Source organism: Protopterus annectens, chromosome 12.part0 (genome assembly GCF_019279795.1).
Source record: "Protopterus annectens isolate FY-2018-M chromosome 12.part0, PAN1.0, whole genome shotgun sequence".
NCBI lineage: Eukaryota > Metazoa > Chordata > Ceratodontiformes > Protopteridae > Protopterus > Protopterus annectens.
In genome coordinates, this window is record NC_056746.1 from 351,234,370 (window position 1) to 351,256,976 (window position 22,607).

General features: G+C 45.6%; 1 protein-coding gene across 1 annotated transcript in view; it reads left to right on the plus strand.

Moving 5' to 3' along the window:
• The window catches only part of LOC122816562 (E3 ubiquitin-protein ligase RNF216-like), a gene marked incomplete in the record, with an annotated part of 2,262,287 nt that overhangs the window by 347,730 nt on the left and 1,891,950 nt on the right, over positions 1-22,607 (plus strand). The window contains 1 exon segment of the mRNA XM_044089426.1: positions 7,876-7,990. Coding sequence (XP_043945361.1) covers positions 7,876-7,990 — 115 coding nt within the window.

Sequence of the window (22,607 nt, forward strand, 5' to 3'; positions counted from 1 at the left end):
AAATTCCAAGATATTATCACCTCTTGGGGGGATGTTAACCATCTGGTCCCTAGGCAGTTGCATTGACGAAATCAAGGATAATTCTTCCCGTCTATGTTTCGATAGTTTGCCCAGGATCAGGGTAAAGGGTTGAATCTGATAGATTTGAAGAGATCCAGATAGGTGGAGTGAGCATCTTGAGTCAAAGTTGGGGGTATGTAGCTAGCTGTGATTTGAATAGGGGTCTTGTCAACAGTTAACTGCACCTGGAGTGCTTCCTGTGCGTCATATTGGTTGACCAGCCTAGTGGTGAGTATGTCTTTAATGTATATTGCAACTCCACCTTTTGCTTTGCTGACCATGGTTTGGGATCTGAATGCATGATAGGATGAGGAAGGTGTTATTGATGGGGTGCTCTCTGCAGCTTTGCACCAGGTTTCTGTGACTGCACAAATGTCAGCATCTTCCAGGGTTAAGAATGCTTGCAGTGAGTGCAGTTTCATGTTCAGACTCCTAGTGTTTAGCAGCATAAACTTTAATTTGTGTTTGATGAAATTTTCATCTTGGTAGTCTTGACCTCTTGGTATTCTGTAAAAAAACACTATGGGGGAGACAAGAGCCTTTGCTTGAAGCCCAAGGGAGACAGATGCAGGCCATCTATGGCAAAGTGTTGTGGTCTGCACTGGAACATAGAGTAGGAAAATGAATGATCTGATATTGTTAATCCTCGTTCATTCCTTACATGTGGGTATCGGTTAGCTCACGTCAGCTACAAACTCTCGAGCTAAAACTCTTACCCATAATTCCCCTCTCCCTCTTACCCCAGATTTTGTTTGCCACCGCCATTCGGTCATGTCAAGCTTCTTCTCTTGAGCTAAGTACAATATTTTTCTTCATACTAAATTCTAAAACAACCTTTTCTCACAAAAATGTTATTAGACAGTTTTCTCTTAACTTATCACATTTAGCGACTATCCTTTCTTGAATCTTTTCAATTCCTTTCCTCCCCTTTACCGCGAGGTAATTTCTTTTTTTACCATTGTTGGTAAACTCCCTTTCCTTCTTACCTTCGGGTAATTCTTGTACCATTGCTGGTATTTTTTTTCCATTGTTTCCTTCTTTCTTTATAACATGGCAGATAAAAAAGGTAGTCCAGGATTTAAAAGATGCTTAGATTGTGGCCATAAATTACCTACTTCAGATGCACATTCCCTGTGTGTCTATAGCTTGGGTGTGCCTCATTTAACAGTTGACCCGCCCTGCAGGATTTGTAAGAATTTCAATAACATAATGTTGATTGAGAGAAAAAAATTAATATTGAAGGAGCTACTTAAATCAACTTTTTCAGAGGCTATTTCTGGGTCGGAGGCTTCAATCCCTCCAAGATCCCATAAGAAAAAGAATGATGAACATATAAAGGCCAAGTCTCTTCCTTCGTCCCCTGGTGGAGACCCCCAGGAACCGAGACCCAAGAAAGCTAAGCTTTCCAGTTCAGATTTGACTTCTTCGGCTGCAGCGCTTTTTGTACCTAGACCTTTGGCACTGAGGCCATTGGCGCCATCTGTAACTTTGGCACCGACTAGCATGCCCTTTACTGTATCTGTACCGAGGGGCTCCTCTGTTCAGACTACTTTACCGGCACCGACTGTCCAGTCAATGCAGACTGTTACGACGTAGATGGATTTTTCGATGCCCATTGCCTTTTCGGCTCCAACAACTTACCCGGCACCGACTATCCTCTCAGCACCGACCAGTTATCGGCACCTATTTTTTTCGGTTCCAGCCTTAGCGCCGACAACCACTTTAGTATCGACCTTATTGTCTGTGCAGACCATGACTTCGGCACCGATGATTTCCTCGGTGCAGACACCTGTGGTTCAGTCCTTTACAGCCCTGTTGTTTTCAGTGCAGGCCTCCGAGGTGGGCACCGAGCTTGCTCCGTCTTTGGATAGACCTGACTCCCCTCAGCCATGTCTGTGAAATCCACTAGAAGCCTCTCTGAACACGACGTGTTGTGTCTTGTGGATGAAGTGCTTTTGGCCAGAGGTTTCCTACCCCACAGAACCTATCCTTCCTTGGAGGTGATCACCCTTTACCAAAGACCCCTATTTATTCTCCTCCTTCATTGCCTTTGAAGCCCCTTGATATAGCACAGTCTTCCCCCTCTACAGTTCCCTTTATGGACCTCACTAAGGAGCCGCAGTTGCCTTTGTGGCAGGAGAGTTTTGCTATGATCCAGGATGTCAGCTGTGGCGTACGTAATTTGGTGTTTCACAGCCATCCAAGAACTCCAAGTCAGCAGGCTGAGCCACTTAGGAGAGGGGTGACCCCTGCCCTGGGCACTCACCCCTCTTCAGGTGGACCGGACTTCCAGCTAATGAAAAAGGCTCTGGCGTGGGTTGGTGATCCTATGCTATCACTCTCCCTGCCCTCTGGACCGCGATGTACACAAGTAGCTCCTAGCGGACACCGGGTGCAAGTGCCTCAGGATATACTCCCACAGGAGACCCCTTTTGCGCCGTCTTCCCCAGCTGCTCACTCTGAGAAAGTTCATCAAAAGAGCTTGTGTAAGAGGAAGCACATGGACTCCACAGAGGAGTCCCTTACTGAAAACACAGACTTTGATGATGGGGAAGGGTCCCCTCGTTCACCCTCTGAGGTATTCTTTGGTGATATTCTTGAAATTCTTAAACAGAGAGGTGACTGGCAGCCCTCGAAGCTGACCTCTGAAGAGTCTGTGTTCCTGCAGGCTTTTTTCTTCCGGCTTCAAACCTCCTGGGTTACTCCACCTGCCGACCAACTGGTCCGTCTCGTCGTGCAGCATGCGTGGAATGCTCCTGACACCGTTGAGGCTATTCCCCGGAGGCCATATAAAATTTTGCCCCCTCCTGCTTCTGATCCCCATTGGTCCAAAGGTCTTCCTGTAGATGCTTTGGTGGTGGCGGCCGCAACTAAAAAAGACCTGGCAGAAGAAGAAAGCCAAACTGTCCATCCGCCCAACAGAGAGTTCCGGGCTCTGGACAGAAAAGGGAAGTGCACTTTTGCATCAGCGACCTTTGCAATCAGGTCCCTGAACTATATGGCACACTTTACCAGGCTTCAGAGAGATTTAATTTCTGAGCTCTCTGAAACTTTGGCTGGAGCTGTGTCTGATTAGGTCCGTGACAAAGTGGCCTCTCAGCTAGCCACCATTGAATCAATATCCAACTCCTCCATGCACCTGATATCTCGCGCATCAGAAGGAGCAGCTAGAGCGGCAAGTTCAGGCATTGTTCTGAGACGACACGCCTGGGTGCACTTGTGTAATTTCACGGAACCCTTCAAGGCTTCCTTTCTCAATGCTCCCATCGAAGCCTCTTCATTGTTTGGACCCAATGTTAAAACCACACTGGTCAGATGTGAACAGGACGGTAAGACCCTTTATTGCTGTGGGTGTCTGTTATTCTTCCCTCAATGGGCTTTCTCCAGAAACCGGAAGAGTGGGAAGATATGGCACAAAAAGTCTCAGGGTCCTTTCCGTGACACACAGGCTGAGTTTTCCCCTAGAGGCAGAGGGGGAAACTCACAGGGAAGACTCCCTTTTCGGGGCAGAGGGGTTCGCGTAACCAGGGTTCCTGGGACTCTTTCCCTGGCCAATCCTACCAGCGCTCCTGAAGAATGGCCCAACCGCTTTTTTCTGGAAGTGGCTGGGGGCCGTTTCTATTTGTACCCTTCTGCCTGGCTAACCATCACCACTGATTCTTGAGTACAAAGGATAGTAGCCAGAGGTTATTATATTCCCTTCGACCTTTGTCCTGCTCCCCTAACAAACTTTCCCGATGTTCCACCCAGTCAAAGGGAAGAAGCAGCATTAGAGATTTCAAAGCTGCTAAGAAAGAGAGTCATCCAAATAGTCCCTCCAGACCAGATAGGATCCGGATTCTACTCAAGACTATTTTTGGTGCCAAAGAAAACCGGGGACTGGAGACCAATTTTGGATCTCAGTGTATTGAACAAGTTTGTAAAAGTACAAAAATTCTGGATGGTCACAATACAGTCTCTCCTTCCACTTTTGGAAAAAGACGATTGGATGTGCTCTCTAGATCTTCAAGATGCATACTACCACATAAAAGTTGACAGACCATCAGGAATATTCCTTCGCTTCCATGCGGGAGCCAGTCATTACCAGTTCAGAGTATTACCTTTCGGACTCTCTACAGCCCCCAGAGTGTTCACAAAGTGCATGGCAGTTGTTGCAGCTCACTTGCGACTACAAGGATTCCAGGTGTTTCCATACCTAGGCGACTGGCTCATCTCCGCCCCCACCAGACATCTATTGGAAGAAGCCCTGGCATACTCTCTCCTCTCTGCAGAAAGGCTAGGCATAACCATAAACTGGCAAAAATCCAATCTCACCTCATCTCAGTCCACAGAATTCATAGTGGTCATCTTGAATACAAAGAATTGCAGAGCATCCATTCCAGAGCACAGAATTCTAAGGATAAAGCAATAACTGATCCTAATCCTTTCAAGGGAGAAATCCACAGCTCACTCTATTCTACAGTTGTTGGGTTCCATGGCAGCCTCCATCACCATTGTTTTCCTGGCTAGGTTTCACATGCGGCTTCTACAATGGCTACTGCTCACCCAGTGGTATCCCTTTCAGTACCATCTTTCAGCCAAGATTCGGGTAAATCACAGGTGCAAACAGGATCTAAATTGGTGAATGACCCACAACCTGTCACAATGGTCTCGCCCCTTCTCCCCCCAACAGCCCAAGGCTACAGTGACCATGGACGCCTCCCTGATGGGGTGGGGGCTATGTCAGGGACAGACAGTCCAAGGTACGTGGTCCGAAACGGAGGCCCGTCTTCATATAAATGTTCTAGAGCTGAGGGCGGTGCAAGCATTCCATCCACTGCTGCCGTCTGGGACTGTTGCGATACAATCAGACAACATGGCAGTGGTCTGGTACATCAACAAACAAGGTGGACCCAAATCTTACCCACTCTGTCGAGAGGCCATGAGGATATGGCATTGGGCGATGGTTACCAACTGTTGTCTTCTAGCAACACACATTCCTGGGAGTTCCAACGTGAACACAGACAGACTCAGCAGGTGTATACTACACCCTCACGAGTGGTCCCTGTATCCCTTAATAGCGGCGGAGATTTTCAACCACTTGGGTCTTCCTTGCTGCGACCTCTTTACGTCCCCGACCAACTACAAATGCAGCAACTATTTCGCCCTGATTCCAGTCACCCAGGTACGCTCTAGTCCACGATTGGCCCTCGGGTCTACTTTGTGCATTTCCACCTCTCCCCCTCATTCCCCAGTTTTCTGAAGAAAGTCCGCCGGTTGAAGAGCAAAGTAATCCTCCTAGCACCATATTGGCCTCGTCAGATTTTGTTCCCCTTCCTTTGTCCTCACCTGCTAGATCAACTGTGGATTCCCCATCCAACCCTGGGGTTGATCTCCCATCCGCAGAATCTGTTTCACCCCAACTTGAACAGCCTGAAGCTCACAGCTTGGCTCCTCCAGTTCCCTTGATTGCCAGGCAGAATGATCTTTCTTTGCCTGTATGTGACATTCTTATTGCATCTCATAAGTCTTCCACCAGAATTACATATCTCAGCAAGTGGAAAAGATTTACCTTTGGTTGAAAGAAAAACAGGTAGATCCTTTTTCGCCACCAGTGTCGATAGTACTTGAGTATGTAGCTACCCTATTTCAATCCGGTCTATGTTCCTCTACCATTAGAGTTCATTTGGCTGCCATATCTAATTTCCATGATGGTGTCCAAGATTCCTCTCTTATGTCACACAAATTATGCAAGACTTTCATAAAAGACGTGAATCATCTAAAACCCCCATTTAGAGAACCTACTCAACCATGGGACCTGTCATTAGTCCTACAAGCTTTGACAATGCCACCTTTCGAACCAGCTTCTTCTTGCGGCCTCCGATATTTGTCATGGAAAACCTTGTTTTTGGTCTCCATTACTTCTGACAGACGTATCTTTGAGCTTCGAGCCTTATGCATCGAGTCCATATTTGATTTTTCATAGAGATAGTGTCATTGAAAACTAATCTTTCCTTTCTGCCAAAAGTGATCTCTGAAATGTCTATTAATCAAACCATTGAATTACCAGTTTTATTCCCCAATCATTCAAACAAAGGAGAGTATTGCCTACAATACCTTAGATGTTCACAGGCAAATTTGCTTCTACTTGAACAGGATTAAGACCTCTCGTAAATCAGACCAGTTATTTTTGGCCTATTCTGGACCTAGATTAGGTGTGCTTGTTGCTAAGGTCACATTGGCTAAATGGTTGAAAGACTGCATGACCTTCATTTATACACAACGTAATATTCCATTACCTACTACCATAAAGGCTCATTCTGCAAGGTCAGTGGCAACTTCTGCTGCCTTCCATGCCAGAGCCTCTTTACATGACATTTGTGCAGCTGCAACTTGGGCTACTACTCATACCTTCATCAGTCATTACAAATTGGATTTGGCCTCCAGGGGAAGAGCATCTTTTGGTTCTATGGTGCTCATGAATGTCCTTCCATGAGAGCCTCCCTGGAATAAAGGTAGCTGGGGACTCTGTCCCACATGTAAGGAATGAACACGGGTTAACAATATCAGATAAAGAAGTTAGTCTTACCATAACGTTCCATCTGTGTTATTGATCCTCGTTCAGTCATTACCCCCACCCCCACCCCCCGTGGCTTCTAGTGCATCTCACCATCCGGTTCTATTAGGTCATTTGACCAGAGATAGCCTCTACCTTCTTTTGACTTGCAAACTCAATCTGAGGTAACAGGGAGAGGGGAATTCTGGGTAAGAGTTTTAGCTTGAGAGTTTGTAGCTGATGCAAGCTTGGAAGATGGCCGGCTCGGTTCCGAGGTCGGAACCAATACCCACATGTAATGACTGAACGAGGATCAACAATACAGATGGAACGTTATGGTAAGACATAACTTCTTTTTTTGTTCTGTAAGGTGCCTGCAGTGTTGCCAGTGTTGCAGCCTTAGCCTAGTCAGTGTCTCATACCTCTCTGTCTTTAAATATGGCCCCAAGATTCTTAAATTGTTCCATGTAAGGTAGTTGTAGTCTTTCTCACCTCAGAGAGAAATCCACATTCTTTTGGGTCAGAACCGTGACCTCCGATGTAAGGTGCTGATTTTTCTTCCTTGCAGCTTCATACTCAACTCGGCAAACTGCTGCAGTGTATTCCAAATACTAATGACTTTGAAGGACCAAGATGCAAGTCTCCTGAGCTCAAGCAGTCAGTCTAGAACATTGTCAGTGTTCTGCATACAGCAACAAGGCAACACTGTGCCCACAGACCTAATACTTTTCTAATCTTCACTGCTTGTTGATAAAGTTCTGTGAAAATGATGTGCAGAAGTGGGAAGAAGGCACTACCTTGACAGAGGTCCTTGCCCCCCCCCCCCCGAGTGTTACTGACTTGTTCATAATAATGTGTTTATGGCTTTCACTCTTGAAAAGCATGGATTACATTTACATGTTATCTGTTTTTCACTATACTGAACTTTTTTATGATATTTTCAATGCTGCTTAAATTCAGGCACCTTAGGTGGAAAGTTCAAAATTAAAAATATATTTTGCCCTTCTGTTGTAAAACTCATTGTATCCACTGTTTGAGTATTTAATCTTTAGATGATGTTCCATTATATAAATTCCCCCCTCCCTTAAAACTGCAGAAATAAATCTGTTTTATTTTTGTTATGCACTTTAGCAGAGACTGTCTTGCCATAATTAAAGATGCTGCCATTTTTTTATTAGCTCATGTTTTTGATGGTGTAAGAGATGCTATTTATTTCACAGTATTTGTGGTAATCAAGTATAAAAGAGTAAAACTAAATAGTTTTTTACTTTGCTCATTAGGCCTTCTCTGAAGCACTCAAATGCTGGCAGGAGTTGTCTCCAGAAAGCAATGGAAAGAAAAAACGAAGGAAAGAAATGAATCAGTTCTCGTACATTGATTTTAAATTTCATCAGGGTAAGGATTTTGGCACTTCCATAAATTCACTTGTCCAGCATTTATCTGCATCTGTACACATATGTAGAAATGTGTGTATATTTTCTGACATTTGATTACCGGGAAAGTCAGAGACTGTAGGTGCCTATTTTCAGCAAAGGCCCAGTGAGAATTTTTACAAAAAACATTTTAAGATCAATAATTTTACAGTCTTAAATAATACAAAGTAACTACGCTTTAAATAATTATATCAAATCTGACATAAAATGTGAATACATTTGTTAAAAATATATCCAAATGATATGATTTAATATTTGTGAAGTTTGAGCCAGTTTACAGAAAATGAAGGTAAATGAGTGTAATAAAACAGGAATTGCAATATGAAGTGCGAGAAAAAAAAAACAGGGTTCTGGCATATTTAGATAGCGGAAATAAAGTGATTGAATTAACGAAGTGAGTGAAGAAGGGCCAAGAAGGTTTAAGGTATGAGTAGGTACTTGTTCATAATTAAGTATATAATTTATCCTGGGGTTGAGCAAGAACAGAGCCTGAATTTGGCTAGTAAGTCTCTCAAGATTGTTTTAAAGGACTGGAGAGAAGGTATTGGCCTGGTAGATCCAGGTAAGGAGTTCCAGGCCTCAGCAACATGGTACGAGTACACACCACGCCCAGCAGATTTGATAAGTTTGTTGATAGAAGGGCGTTTTTGGTTATAGGATCAAAATGGCGTTTTTGGTTATAGGATCAAAATGACGAGTGAGAAGTTTCGGGTTACTGGATTGTAATAATAAGTGAGAACATAGATGTGTGTAATAGTAGTTAGTGCTGGACAAGCAAATGGATGCTAGATAATTGTATAGGTGGTAAGAAGCTATTTATATGTCAGTTGAGATGGCAGTTCTACGCACTTTAAGCTTTTCAGTGTTATACAGTGGTGAGTTCTTGCTACTTAGGGTAATTGCTGCAAATTTAGCCACTCTGTTTTGGCTTTATAAAGTAACCCTAGTTTTTGGTGAGTTTTGTATGCAGTTTTGAATATGCAGGTCGAATTTAAGGTCATCATCCACTGTCATCCCTAATAATTTGTTATATGAAGCAATTTCAGTAGTTATATTGAGATGGTTTTAAGGTTTTTTTTTTTTTTTTTAATTCGTGTGAGAGATTTGGGGGAAATATTTTTTTTTGGGGGGGGGGGTTGAGCATGAGTTGTGAGTTGCAAGGCCATGATCCGATGTATTTTTTCATCTGAATCAATTACTCGATCAAATGGATCCCACCTTGGCGCCTTATAATAAAGCGTTTGGATCTGAGTGCTCTGAATCCTCTCCTGCTTGAACTACCCCAGATCTCATTTGCCGCCTGTGTAAACTAGAAGCATGGGCCGAGCTCCATCCTTATTCACAGTAAGTGAGTGCTTTTCTTCCTTCTCCATTTAAAATTTTTCGTAGTTCAAATATCAGATAGGCTAGGACTTAATAGACCTTTTTATGTATAGATTAACTGTGCTGTTCTTTGTAGTCTTCCTGATTGTTTTTTTTCTCTGCCTGCATGTGTGCGTTTATATAGTAGAAGTACTTTTTTCTAATGTCAACAGATTTTAAAAAGTGCTCTTCCTGTGAGCATAAAATGCCACCCCAAGAGATGCACTCGAAGTGTGTTTACTGCGTGGGGCCTTCTCATTTACAGGTTTTGTGCTCCGGTTGTGCTGCCTTTTAACACCAAAGCCCTTCAAGAGTGTAGAGAGAGAACTTAATTTTGAAAGGCCGCCCTCTGCAGATAGGGTCCAAAATGTCTTTGAACCTGATAGCATCCACTTCTTTCCCTTCCTCTGAACAGAAGAGAAGTAAGGAAAGGGAGAGATCCAAAGAGAGCGAGACAGAAAAAAAAAAAGGAAAAATCCAGAGAGAAATCAAAGGATAAGTGACTGGAGGTTCACCTGGAGAAAACTAAGAAAAGGTTCCCTGACCCCACAGCTATGGCCGGTCTGGCACCTAAAATTTCAGGGCAATTGAGTCTGAATATTACTCTGATCTAGACTCTTTCTCTGAAGTCTACCTTTACTCCGGCACTGATTAGTCCAAGGCTTCGTTCTTTCTTATTACAAATGGTACATTCGAAGCCTGTCTCGATAGCCTTATCCTCTAGATCTGGCCGATCTTCAAGGAGCCGCACATCATTTGATGTTGACCAAATGATGAGCAGGTTTTTGAGGACATGGATTGAACTGGGAGTCCTCCTGGCTCCATACCCGAGGAAAGATCCAGGATCAGTCCCTTCCACTCTGACTGCTCAATCTTTTCAGCTTCCTGCACCATCTCCATTCCTGGAGCCAGTGAACATTGGATCCAACCTTCCAGCAGTACCAGCTTTGGAGTCGATAGCCCTGAAGGCTTTGGCTTCAACATCTTTCCTCACTCACTCGACTCTGGTAGAGCCTCGGAGTCCGTGTCTGTGTTGGAGCTCCAGCAGTAGAGTCGACCCTGAGAATTTTGGAGCTGTCACTGCTGCTCTGGGCTTCATCATTAGACAACGTTGTTCCATGGTCTTCCTTGGGCCCTCAGCCATTGGAATTGAGAGGATTTCTGACTCAATATATATAGGTGGATATCCTTCTATTCATCTGTTGCAGAATTCTTTACATGAGGGAATTGCCTGCCCAGACGACCCAGTGTCAGCCAATATATCAGTCTTTTACTACTATAACATGCGCAGCATGTCCCTCTTAGGCAGCTGTTGCACATAGGCCAAAAAGGTGACGTATGTGCACACCATTCTCCAAACTTATTTGCCATCAGTCGGATCACCATTCCTGGACCTCGCTCTGCTGCCAGTATAGAGTGTTTCTTCTAAAGATAAGTGCCCCGTTGAGGAAACATTTGTGTCTTTTGCTGCTGTACCCTTTTTTTTTTTTGCCATCCAAGAAATGGGAAGTGTGATTGTGGAAGGCAAATTCCACATAAAGATGGTCACTCCCAGTATCTTTTTTTTTGTCTTCAGTTCCACCACGACCATAAGAACTATTCTATCTGCCAGTCGTTTGTCCCCAAGACTCTTCAGAGCAGACTTTCCTTCCTTGCTAAATGTTTAGAAAAACAGTGTTTGAAAATTCTTGCCAAAAACGCCATGGCGGTCCTCTCTGGCCTGACAACTGAGCCTGTCATGAAGTGGAAGGCCAAAAGGCCTAAGTCCGAGGCTTCTGCTGCACCTTTCCTAGTGGACGTGTCTCCGGAGGTGCATGATGGCCTAGACACGCATTCTGCTTTGGATCCAGATCCTCAGACCAAGCCCATTTTATAGACTGCCTTAGACATGAATGCTAGCACATCCAGAAAGGCACCTTAGACAATCTGGTACAGCTGTCCAGGGGGGGCAAGGCTCATTCTGTCAGAAGGCCATAGAGAAATCATGCAGATGTTGGTGAGGGAGGAAGGCGATTCTGACATGAATGCAGGCCTACATCTGAACCCCCAGCCTTACATCGGATGGACATGCCTGCTTAAAAAAACAAAACTAAGCATCCATCCTTTCAGTACCCCCCAGAAAGAGTGGCAACATTTTGCCCAAGGATTATTCAAGGCCTTCATGTCCTTCAAGCCTACTGCTGGGTCCTCTGCTCTTCCACTTTTGTAGCCTACCTTGCTCCAAAAAAGGGTCAGGCAGCCTACTTCAGAGTTGGAACTTTCATCAGAGGATGACAGTGACTCAGTAGCTTACTCCTCACAAATTCCTTCACCATTAGTCTATGCTTCCCTTGATTAAGACTCTAATGGAAGGGACTTGCCTATGAAGGAAATCTCATTTAGGAAACCCTTTTAAAAATGAGTGACCACTTCAAGTGGGACAGCACTACAGTGTCAAATTTTCAGAAGAGGTATTACAACTTCCTCCAGGTGGACCCCCCCCCCCCCCAGCCCTACAGCTATCCCACCTGTTATGCCTGCCTTTCTAAATGCATTTGCTTCCACATCCATACATCCTGACTCTCAATCTCCGGCTCCTAAGAAACCAGACAGATACTACATAGTCCTTCAAGATAGCAACTTCCTCTTTAAGGCCCCTGTTTCTTACCCCTCCGTCATCTCTGTGGCCTCAGACAAAGCTTCAAGGTCCCTTCCTTCCACGTTGTTCCTACCCTCTTACAAAGGCAGTAGGCAACTAGGGAGGTTGCAGAAGAAAATCTACACTTCAGCTACCCTGGCCTTTAAGGCTTTGAACTGCCAAACTTATATGACCAAGTATTCCCTGGAACTTATGTCACAACTATCTAAAATTGTTTGACATGCCTGATTCAGAAAACAAGGCCTTGGCCTCTTCCCTAATTGCTGCATCCTCTCCATTGGCCCATCACTCGATAAAATGCAGCTATAATGCTGTTGAGGCTACCTCTAGGGCTGCTGTCTCTGCTTATTGTTGAGAAGGTTTGCCTGGTTAAGGCTTTAATCTCTCCCTGTTGACAAGGTGAAGATCATGGATGCCCCCTTAACAGTTCTGCATTGTTTGGTAAGGCTTCAGTTGATCTCTTCAAATCACTACAGGAAAAAAAGCAGAGACTTAAAAGAACTCAAGCACATCCTGGTCTCGCCAGTCCCCCAATCCTCAAGTTCCACAGGAACTACCCTTCTAAATAGGTATTCGTCTACAGGCAAACACGGCCCTCCCAAGTTGTCATCCAGGGGAGCAAGAAAGCTCATCACTTCTCCGCTCCCTCCTCTTCCCACCAGCATAAGTAACCTTTTCCTGATAGGCAGCTTCAGACTCTTCAGGGCTTCCTTCCACTACCCCTCTTTCCCTGCACCTCTCCCTGTCCCTTCCAGCCTAGGAATCCATCACACGTGACAACCTAGGTCTTGTACATCATAAAACATGGATATTTCATGACCTGGCATGCCGTGCCTCCCTTTGGAGGTATCCCACAACCACCTGCAGAACAGGTACCTCTCTTCCCGCAAGTGTTGGCAGACCTGCTAAAACAGGGAACTGTACAACCAGTGCTCACTCACCAAAAAGGAACAGGCTTCTACTCCCACATGTTGCTAGTTCCCTGAAAGGAAGCCCTCTGGAGGCCCATCCTAGCTCTCTCCTTCCTCAACACCTTCCTAAAGGTGCCCTCCTTCAGAATGCTCACCCTTCAGACCCTTGATCATCCCACAGGCCTTTCTGGCATCCATAGACATCAAAGACGCCTACCTGTATATTCCCATTCATCCCACGTTCAGGAAATTTCTTAGTTTCTCTGTGGCATCCTGGCACTTTCAGTTCTCAGCCTTGCCTTTTGGTCTTTCTGCAGCCCCAAGAGTTTTCACAAAATGCTTATCCCCAGTAGTCGCATTCTGCAGACTCCAAGACTTTCATATTTTCACCTACCTGAATGAACTCCTGTTTCAGGCAAATACCTCAGAGGAACTGCAGGGGAACCTCCACTCAGTCATTGTTATCCTACAGCAGCTAGGATTCACAATCACCCCATCCCAAGATCATCTTTTCTGGGGTGCAGATTCCAAAGAGACAATGATGGTGCCCTTTCCAACTCAAAAGGCACAAGAGGTCTGCCAGATCTTTTCAGACATCCTTCCCTTGCACTTCTTGTCAGCAAGGCAGATGTTCATCGTGTTACAGTGCTGCAGTCATTGCACTTGGGTTATCCCGTCAGGCAGTTCCCCAGTCGGCCTGAGTTCCAAAGTCTTGGTTTGGCGTCGGTTGCTGTCACCTCCTCCCTGACGTCAGTGCGACAGGGGTATATAAGATGCAGCCGACGCCATTTTCTTTAGTCTTTCTTGCTGCGCGGTGCCCGAAGCAAAAGCAGATGTCCTTCAAGGATGCATCTGCAGTCCTAACATATGGGTTGTCCTGCCTCAGGCAGCCCTTCGGTCGGCCGGATTCCAAAGTCTGGGTCTGGCCTCGGCTGATGTCGCACTTCACCCGACGTCATAGCTGCTGGGGTATAAAGGCAGCAGCCGACGCCATTTTCCTCAGTCTTTCTTGCCGCGCGGTGCCCGAAGCAGAAGCTGTTCGCAAGTGCCGGTCGGTCAGATCCAGAGATTTCTACTACCGAAGACTTCTAAAAAGCTAAGTACCCCGTTGGAGACTCTTTCTTGCCTCAGCCGATGTCAGACAAAGTAAATAATTGTTTAACTTGTGGGAAACAAATACCTCATAAGGATTTCCACTCTTACTGCCTTCCTTGCTTAGGCCCAGACCACGACGCATCAGTTTGTCTAGCCTGTGCTTCCTTCAACCGACGGACGCTTAGACGTCGGTCGGAGTTTGCCGAGGAGTTTTTTGGTCCCGCTTTTGCATACAAAATGCCGTCGGAGACTCCGACTACACAATTAGCTAAAAAGCGCAAGGAAAAGGACCGACACTCGCGGTCCGCGGTTTCGGCTGAAACCACGGTTAGGCCAACCGTTAGTGTCTCTGTTTCGGCTGAAACAGAGTCCTTGGTTCTTCCTTCGGCCAAAAGCATGCCTCCGATAGCCGAGGCCTCACAGAGCATGGCTGAATCTGCTACTGAAATTACTGCTACAGAAGCAGCACCCAGGATTTGTCAGACACTATTCCTTTCGACATTTCTACCCCTGCTTCTATGTCTATCAAGGCCTTTTCCAGGGCTAAAGCAGCTAAATCTTCTAAGGCCTTACCTGCTAAAACTCCCTCACACAGGCCTACCTCTAGTTCCCAAATACTCAGCCTGGCTGAGGATCTTATTTCTTTGATCAGGGGATCCCAACCTCACCCAGACAGGGCCTCTCAACCCCCTCCAGATAAGAGGTCTAGGACTGAACCCCCGGAACCTGTCTCTACAGACTATTCCTCGGATGACTCAGATATTTCAGACCATCAGGAAGGCCCATGTTCTCCTTATGAGGATTCTGATGCAGAAGACTCCATTCCTTCTTCTCCTCCTGAAGAATTTTCTTTGGGAAACCCTACATGCTATGAGGGAACACTTCAATGGCAGGGCCAGGATTTTTCAGATTCAAGGAAAAGGACTTTTTACACTTATCACAGCATAGGCCTTTAGCCATTCCTCCAGTACTAACAGTTGTTGATGATGCATATAATGATGCCTGTACTGCCCTGATTCTCTTCCTCCGCCCCTGCCAAGCCTGACAGATATTACAGGGTCCCGGACACACACTACCACTTGTATAAGGCTCCTGTTGCAGACCATGAAACCATTTCACAGGGCCCTAAAGGTGTGGCAGCCGCCTCTGCCAAAACCCTCTTCCCTCTGAAAGGGAATCTCGAGCATTAGAGATGGGGTAAAAAGGTTTATACTTCTGCTACTCTTTCGCCAGGGCCTTAAACTGTCAATTTCACATGATTCAGTACCAGGAATTTTTGTTAGACCAGCTAAATAAAAACTGTCCTCTCCTGAACCTATAGACCGCAAGTCCCTTCAGGATTTGGTACATAACTCTCAGCAGGTCAGTAACCATTTCTTAAAATGTGGCTATGATGCACTGGAGGCTTCCTTTAGATCAGCTATGACTGGAACAGTGATTCGAAGGCATGCCTGGTTAAAAGAACAATCCTTACCAGACCATGTTAAGTCAAAACTCCTAGATGCTCCTATGGAGAAACAAAGTTTGTTTGGCTCCTGCACAGGAGGTTCTAAAGAAAGTGGAAGAAAAGCAAAATCTGTCCAAACAGTCAAGGATTTCTTACAGGTCCAACCTCCGAGGTTTAGCAGAAATTGGCCTTCGAAGAATTGGTCCTTTCCAGACACCTCCAGAGCACAGAGAGGCAGAAATAGACGCCCAAGAGGCAGAGGTCAATCTAGGGGTGCCTACAGGGGACGTCAGTGGCAACCTGCCAACCAGAGAAGTGCTGCCACAAATTCAACTACAACCACTTCCACAGGACAGACACAATGACTTGGCTCTGGTTCCGCCTACCAAGGAACAACTGGAAGCACCCTTGGGCGGAAAGCTAGCCTTATTTTCCGACAACTGGCATTGCATTACAGGAGACAAATGGACTTTGCAAACAATAAACAAGGGCTACATGTTTCACTTCCACACTCTACCAAAAAAGAGAGGAATGTCAAACCTACCACCAAGCCAAAAAACAGAGGCTCAAAGACAAATCAACAACTTACTAAGGATGAGAGCTATAGAAAAGGTACCACCTATGGAACAAGGCCAAGGATTTTACTCCAGGCTTTTCCTTGTACCAAGAAAAGAAAATCAATGGAGACCTATTCTCGACTTGTCTGCACTGAACACATACCTCATTGTTCCAAAATTCAAAATGCTGACCCTCCAGCAACTTCTTCCCATGCTGGGCAAGGAGTCTTGGCTGGTGACTCTAGATCTCAAGGAGGCAAGGCCAGGAATTCTCCAACTCCAGGAAACGGCTTTATACCTTCCTTAAGCTTCCTCAACACAGGCCTTTAGCTATCCCTCCAGTGTTAGATGTACTGGATGATGTGTACTCAGATTAGAGTGCTTCTCCTGATTCTCTCCCCCCTGCTCCTGTCAAGCCGGACAGATACTAGAGGGTTCCTGAAACTCATAAACATTTCTTTAAGGCCCTTTCTGTTGATCTAGAAACAATTTCCCAGGGGCCCAAAGGGGTGGCCACATCCACGGCCAAAAATCCTTTGCCCACAGACAGGGAAGCTAGGTCTCTGGAGAGGTGGGGCAAAAAAGTTTATACCTCAACCACACTTGCCATGAGGGCCCTTAATTGCCTTTTTCATATGTTTCAGTATCAGGATTTCTTGATGGATGATTTGCAGAAATAGTTAGCCTCTCCTGAGCCTTTAGATAGAAAGGCCTTGCAGGATTTGGTTCATAATACTCAGCAGGTTAGCAATCATTTTCTTCAGTGTGGTTATGATGCATTGGAAGCTTCATGTAGGGCAGCTATGACAGGGGCCGTCATATGTAGACATGCATGGTTGAAAGAACAGGCATTGCCAGATCATGTTAAAGTAAAGCTTCTAGATGCACCTCTAGAAAAATACAAGCTATTTGGTGCTAATGCTCAGGATGTGTTGAAATCAATTGAGGAAAAGGCTAAATCAGTGCAAACAGTCAAAGATTTCCTCCAGGTTCAGCAGGAATTGGCTATCTAAGAATTGGTCCTTTCCAGACACTGACAAGTTTCAAAGGGGAAAAAACAGGCGTGCCCGAGGGAGAGGGCAATACAGAGGCTCCTACAGGGGACGCCAATGGCAACCGGCTAATCAGAGAGGTGACGCAGGGACTACTACTGCTCCACAGGGACAATCACAATGACTTGACTTTCACACCGCCGACCAAGGCTCAAAGAGAAGCACCTTTAGGCGGAAAATTATCCTTATTTTCAAAAAATTGGCACATTTTAACAAAGGACAAATGGATTCTGTACATAATAGACCAAGGCTACAGGTTCCACTTCCATACTTTACCAACAAGACAAGGCATGCCCAACCTGCCACAAAATCAAAGGGCAGAGGCATTAGTACAAGTTTCAAAGCTGATAAAAATCAAAGCAATAGAAAAGGTACCTCCTCAGGAACAAGGCCAGGGATTTTACTCAAGACTGTTCCTTGTTCCAAGAAAAGAAAAGCAATGGAGACCTATACTGGACTTGTCCGCTCTAAACACTTTTCTCATTGTACCAAAATTCAAAATGCTGACGCTCCAGCAACTCCTTCTCATGCTGGGCAAGGGGTCTTGGCTGGTTACTCTGGACCTCAAGGAGGCATACCTGCATGTCCCAATCAGACACAGTTGCAGAAGATACCTCAGATTTCTTGCAGGGTCAGAGCATTATCAATTCTCAGCATTGCCTTTTGGCTTATCTACTGCACCCAGAGTATTCACGAAATGCCTGGCATCAGTAATTGCACACTGCAGACTCCAGGGAATACAAATATATCCTTACCTGGACGACTGCCTTATACAAGTGGACAGCAAGCAAGCCTTGACAAAAAACTTGAATTATGTCATTCACTTACTACAGGCTTTGGGATACACAGTCAACTTACAAAAATCAAGACTACTGCCATCCCAGCAAATAATTTTTCTAGGAGCCAAACTAGACACAGACTCACAAATGGCTTACCTCACAGAAGAGAAGCAAGAACAATTACCACATTACTTCAAAAGCCTAGCAAAGCTCACCCAGATGACTGCAAGGAAAATCCTGCAGGCTCTAGGTTCATGGCATCTTGCATTCTACTGATTCCACTGGCAAGTCTTCACATGAGAAAACTACAATGGTACCTAAAAAGTTTATGGTCTCAACACAGCTACAACTTGGAAACAATTATCCCACTCATCCCATGTCTACAAAGGGAATTTCTGTGGTGGGCCCAAGCAAGCCAGTTAAACAAAGGTATGCCTTTCAACAAACCTCAAACAAGCCAAACCATTACAACAGACGCCTCAGACCATGGATGGGGGCACACATGGAGGGCAGATGCATTCAAGGGCAATGGACCCCCCAGGAAGTGCATCTTCAAATCAATCAAAAAGAGATGTTAGCAGTAATTCATGCAGTCGAGGCCTTCGGAAAATATCTTCAACAAGGTCATCTGCTAATAAAGACAGACAACACCACTGTTATGTGGTACATAAACAAACAGGGAGGTACTCATTCTTACCCCCTTTGCAGACTAACAATGACTCTTTGGGAAAAGTCCCTGAAACTGAACATACAGCTGCAATCCCAGTTTGTTGCGGGCAGGGACAATGTTCTGGCGGACAGTCTAAGCAGAAACATCCTGGACCCGCACGAATGGATGTTGCATCCAGACATTTTTGCACAAATAACTCTTGCATGGGGGAGGCCGGACATAGATCTCTTTGCTTCCCACCTCAATCATCATCTGAAAAAGTTCTGCGCGAGGACACACCATCCACAAGCCTGGAGAATAGATGCTCTCTCATTCAGCTGGAACTCTCTAACAATCTATGCATTCCCACCTCTACCATTAATGACCAAGGTGTTACTGAAGATCAAAGCAGAGCAACCCAAAGGCATCCTAATAGCTCCAGATTGGCCAAGACAGCACTGGTATCCATTACTAAGGAGTATAACTCGCACCAAGCCGTGGCCCCTGCCTCAATGGCCTCTACTCTTGACTCAGCACAATTACAGGACGGTTCACCCCAACCTGCAAACTCTGCAGCTGACAGCTTGGAGGGTTCCATGATTTCTCCCCATATCTCTCTCTCCAAGGAAGTACAACAGATATTATTGGGAGCACGCAGACCTTCCACCAGAAAGACTTATTCAGCCAAATGGAAGAGATTCAACATTTGGAATACCAACAAGGGACAGGATGCATCAGTTATGAGCATCCCACAGATACTGGAATACCTTGGCAGAAATGCTGCATAATGGACTTTCCTATTCTTCCATAAAAATACACGCTTCAGCAATTTCAGCAAAATACAACACTGATCCACCTGTGTTTTCACATCCTTTGCTAAGACAATTTCTAAGAGGGATAAAGAATATCAAACCTCCCAGAAAACCACCAGTGCCTGCATGGGACCTCAACTTCGTGTTAGAGAAATTAACTCTTCCTCCTTTTGAACCAGCAGCATCTTCAGAATTGCAATTTCTTTCCTGGAAAACAGTTTTCCTGTTGGCAATTACCTCAGCAAGAAGAGTTTCGGAGATACAGGCCCTCATGGCAGTACCTCCGTTTCTCATTTTTCATCAGGACAGGGTTTCTTTAAGAACCAATCCTTCTTTTATGCCAAAAGTGATATCCGGGGTGTCTCTAAATCAAGCAATTCACCTGCCTACTTTCTTCCCCAATCCTCAAAATAAAGGGGAAAGGCTGCTGCACACTTTGGACATACACAGACAACTACGCTACTACTTGGACAGAACAAAGGCCAACAGAAAGTCAGACCAACTTTTTGTAGCATACGCTCCTGCAGTGCAAGGAAAGGCAATTTCCAAACAATTTCAAAATGGATTGGACATTGCATCAGATTCTGTTATTCTTTTCATGGAAAGGGTGTGCCAGCCAATATCAGGCCACACTCCACCAGAGCTACATCCACCTCTACAGCCTTCCTAAGAGGGGTGGCTACAAAGGACATTCTAGAAGCTGCTACATGGAGCTCCGTGCATACATTTTCCAAGCACTACAACCTGCCTTTATATTCCAGATCCCGAGCAGGCTTTGCTTCAGCAGTCCTGCAGGGCATTTTAGCTACACCATCCTTATCTTAGACCCTACCACCCCCAGCTTGGCTATGGTATTCAACCCATATGTAAGGACTGCAGTTGCATTCTTGGACATGGTACAGTTTTGTACCTACCATAAATGTAGATGTCCGATAGATATGCAACTGCAGTCAGGTTTTCCCTCCCTCCTACCCCTCTGCGTATTGGGGTCCACTTCCCTCCTTTTATACTTAGCTGGGGGTATCTGTTATGGTGTATCTGTTTGTTGCTATTGTGTATGTCTGGACTATTTTATCCAGTTCTAAATTTAGCCTTCCTTGTAGGGCACCTGGCATCTGGGGCAAGAAACACTGAGGAAGATGGCATCGGCTGATGCTTTTATACCCCAGCCGCTCTGGCGTCAGGGAGGAGGCGACATCAGCCGACACCGGACCCAGACTTTGGAATCCGGCCGACCGAGGGCTGCCTGAGGCAGGACAACCCATATGTAAGGACTGCAGTTGCATATCTATCGGACATCTACATTTATGGTAGGTACAAAACTGTACTTTCTCCGGTTTTCAGCGAGGCGCCTTCGCAGCCCCTGACGACCACTTTTGTAGAACCACAAGCCGCCTCTGGCTCCCACGTGGAGATGGCTGGGCCTTCGGATGCACAAGCTCTTCAGCCTACCGAGACAAACCTTTTAGAGGGATCTGGAGTAGCTGAGCTACCCACAGTTTTAGAGGGTGTCTTCAGACCTACTCAGTTAAGTATTAAACCCTCAGCTAAGTCTAAGCCTCCTTTAAAGTCAGTGAAACAAATACAGCATTCTCCAGGACAGGCCTCCATGCCTAAGAAACAAATGCTCAAAATGGCCGAAGACCTAATCACTCTGATCAGGGGGTCCCATCCCCCTCCTGATAAAAGGCCTAGACAGGATGCAGACTATAACTCATCCGACCAGGTGTCCATCTCTTCTCATTCATCCTCAGACCTAGGATACTCTTTACCCCCTTATGAGGATTCTGATGCTGAGGAATCAATTCCATCAGCGTCATTGCCTGAGGACTACTCCTTTGGGGAAACCCTACATACCATGAGGGAGCAGTTCCACTGGGAAGGCCAGGATTACTCAGAATCCAAGAAGAGGCTCAGAGACTTCCTTTTATTACCTCAACACAGACCCCTTGCTATTCCGCCAGTGTTAGATATTGTGGATGATGTGTATACTGAATCCAGCTCAAGTCCTGATTCCTTAGCTCCAGCCCCTGTTAAACCTGACAGATACTACAGAGTCCCTGACTCACATAAATTTCTGTATAAAAGCCCTGTAGCTGACCCTGAAACTATTTCTGAGGGACCCAAAGGACTTAAGGCCTCATCAGCCAAGTATCCAGTTCCCTCTGACAGGGATTCCAGAGCATTAGGCAGATGGGGAAAGAAAGTATATACATCTGCAACTTTAGCAATGAGAGCCTTAAATTGCCAGATGTTCTTCATCTCACATTGCTGCAGTCCTTACATATGGGTAGTCCGCTGTCCTCGGTCGGCCCGAATACCAAAGTATAAGGCTGACGTCGGTCAAGGCGCTTAACACTGACATCAGGACGTCAGGGTACAAAAGCGCATGACCGACGTCATTTCCTCAGTCTTTTTTGCCGCATGGTCCGATGCAGAAGCAGCGTTGCAAGTGCCATTCGGCGTTCTGAAATTTTTCAATTCGGAGTTTCAGACCTAATCAAGTTGGCTAAGTACCCGTTAGAATATTTTGTTTTTCTTGCCTCAGTGTTTTACCGGATGTCAGAAAAGTGAATAACTGTATTTCTTGTGGGAAACAGATACCGCATAGAGATTATCATTCCTTGTGTATTCCTTGTCTGGGGCCTGAGCACGACGTTGTTGGGTGTCGCTTTTGTGCTAGGTTCAATAAACGCACTATTAAGCGGAGGTTAGATTGTGCTAGGCTGGTCTTTGGGAAGCGGTGCAATTATAATATGCCGTCGGATTCTCCGGCGCCGCTTCAAGAAGCGCAAAGACAAAGCAGTTAAACCTAGGCAAGATGAGTCATCCGTTCCGGACGCCGGTTCTTTAGAGGCTTCAGTGGAACCGGTGGTTCCGACGGAGACCTCTCTGGAGTCTCAGGGGGAGACTTTGATTTTGCAGGAGGTGGTCTCTCAGGAGACAGGTCAGGCTGAAGGGGCTTCTCAGGTTACTGTACTCCCCTCCCTTCCTAGGGTGGTTAGGCCTTCTCCTTCTGTTTCCAAGGCTTCTCCCAGAGGCAGGCCAGTTTTAGCTTCTGTTGGTGTCACTCCTAGTTCAGCAGGGTCTGTGCCTAAGAAGCACATGCTTAAAATGGCAGAAGATTTGATTACTCTGATTAGAGGTTCTTTGCCCCCTCCTGATAAGAGGCCTAGGATGGAGCCAGAGTTGGGAAGTTTTGAGCAGGCTTCGGATGTTTCAGAGTCTTCAGCTGAAGACCTGCAGGAGTACTCTCCTTATTCTGATTCTGATGCAG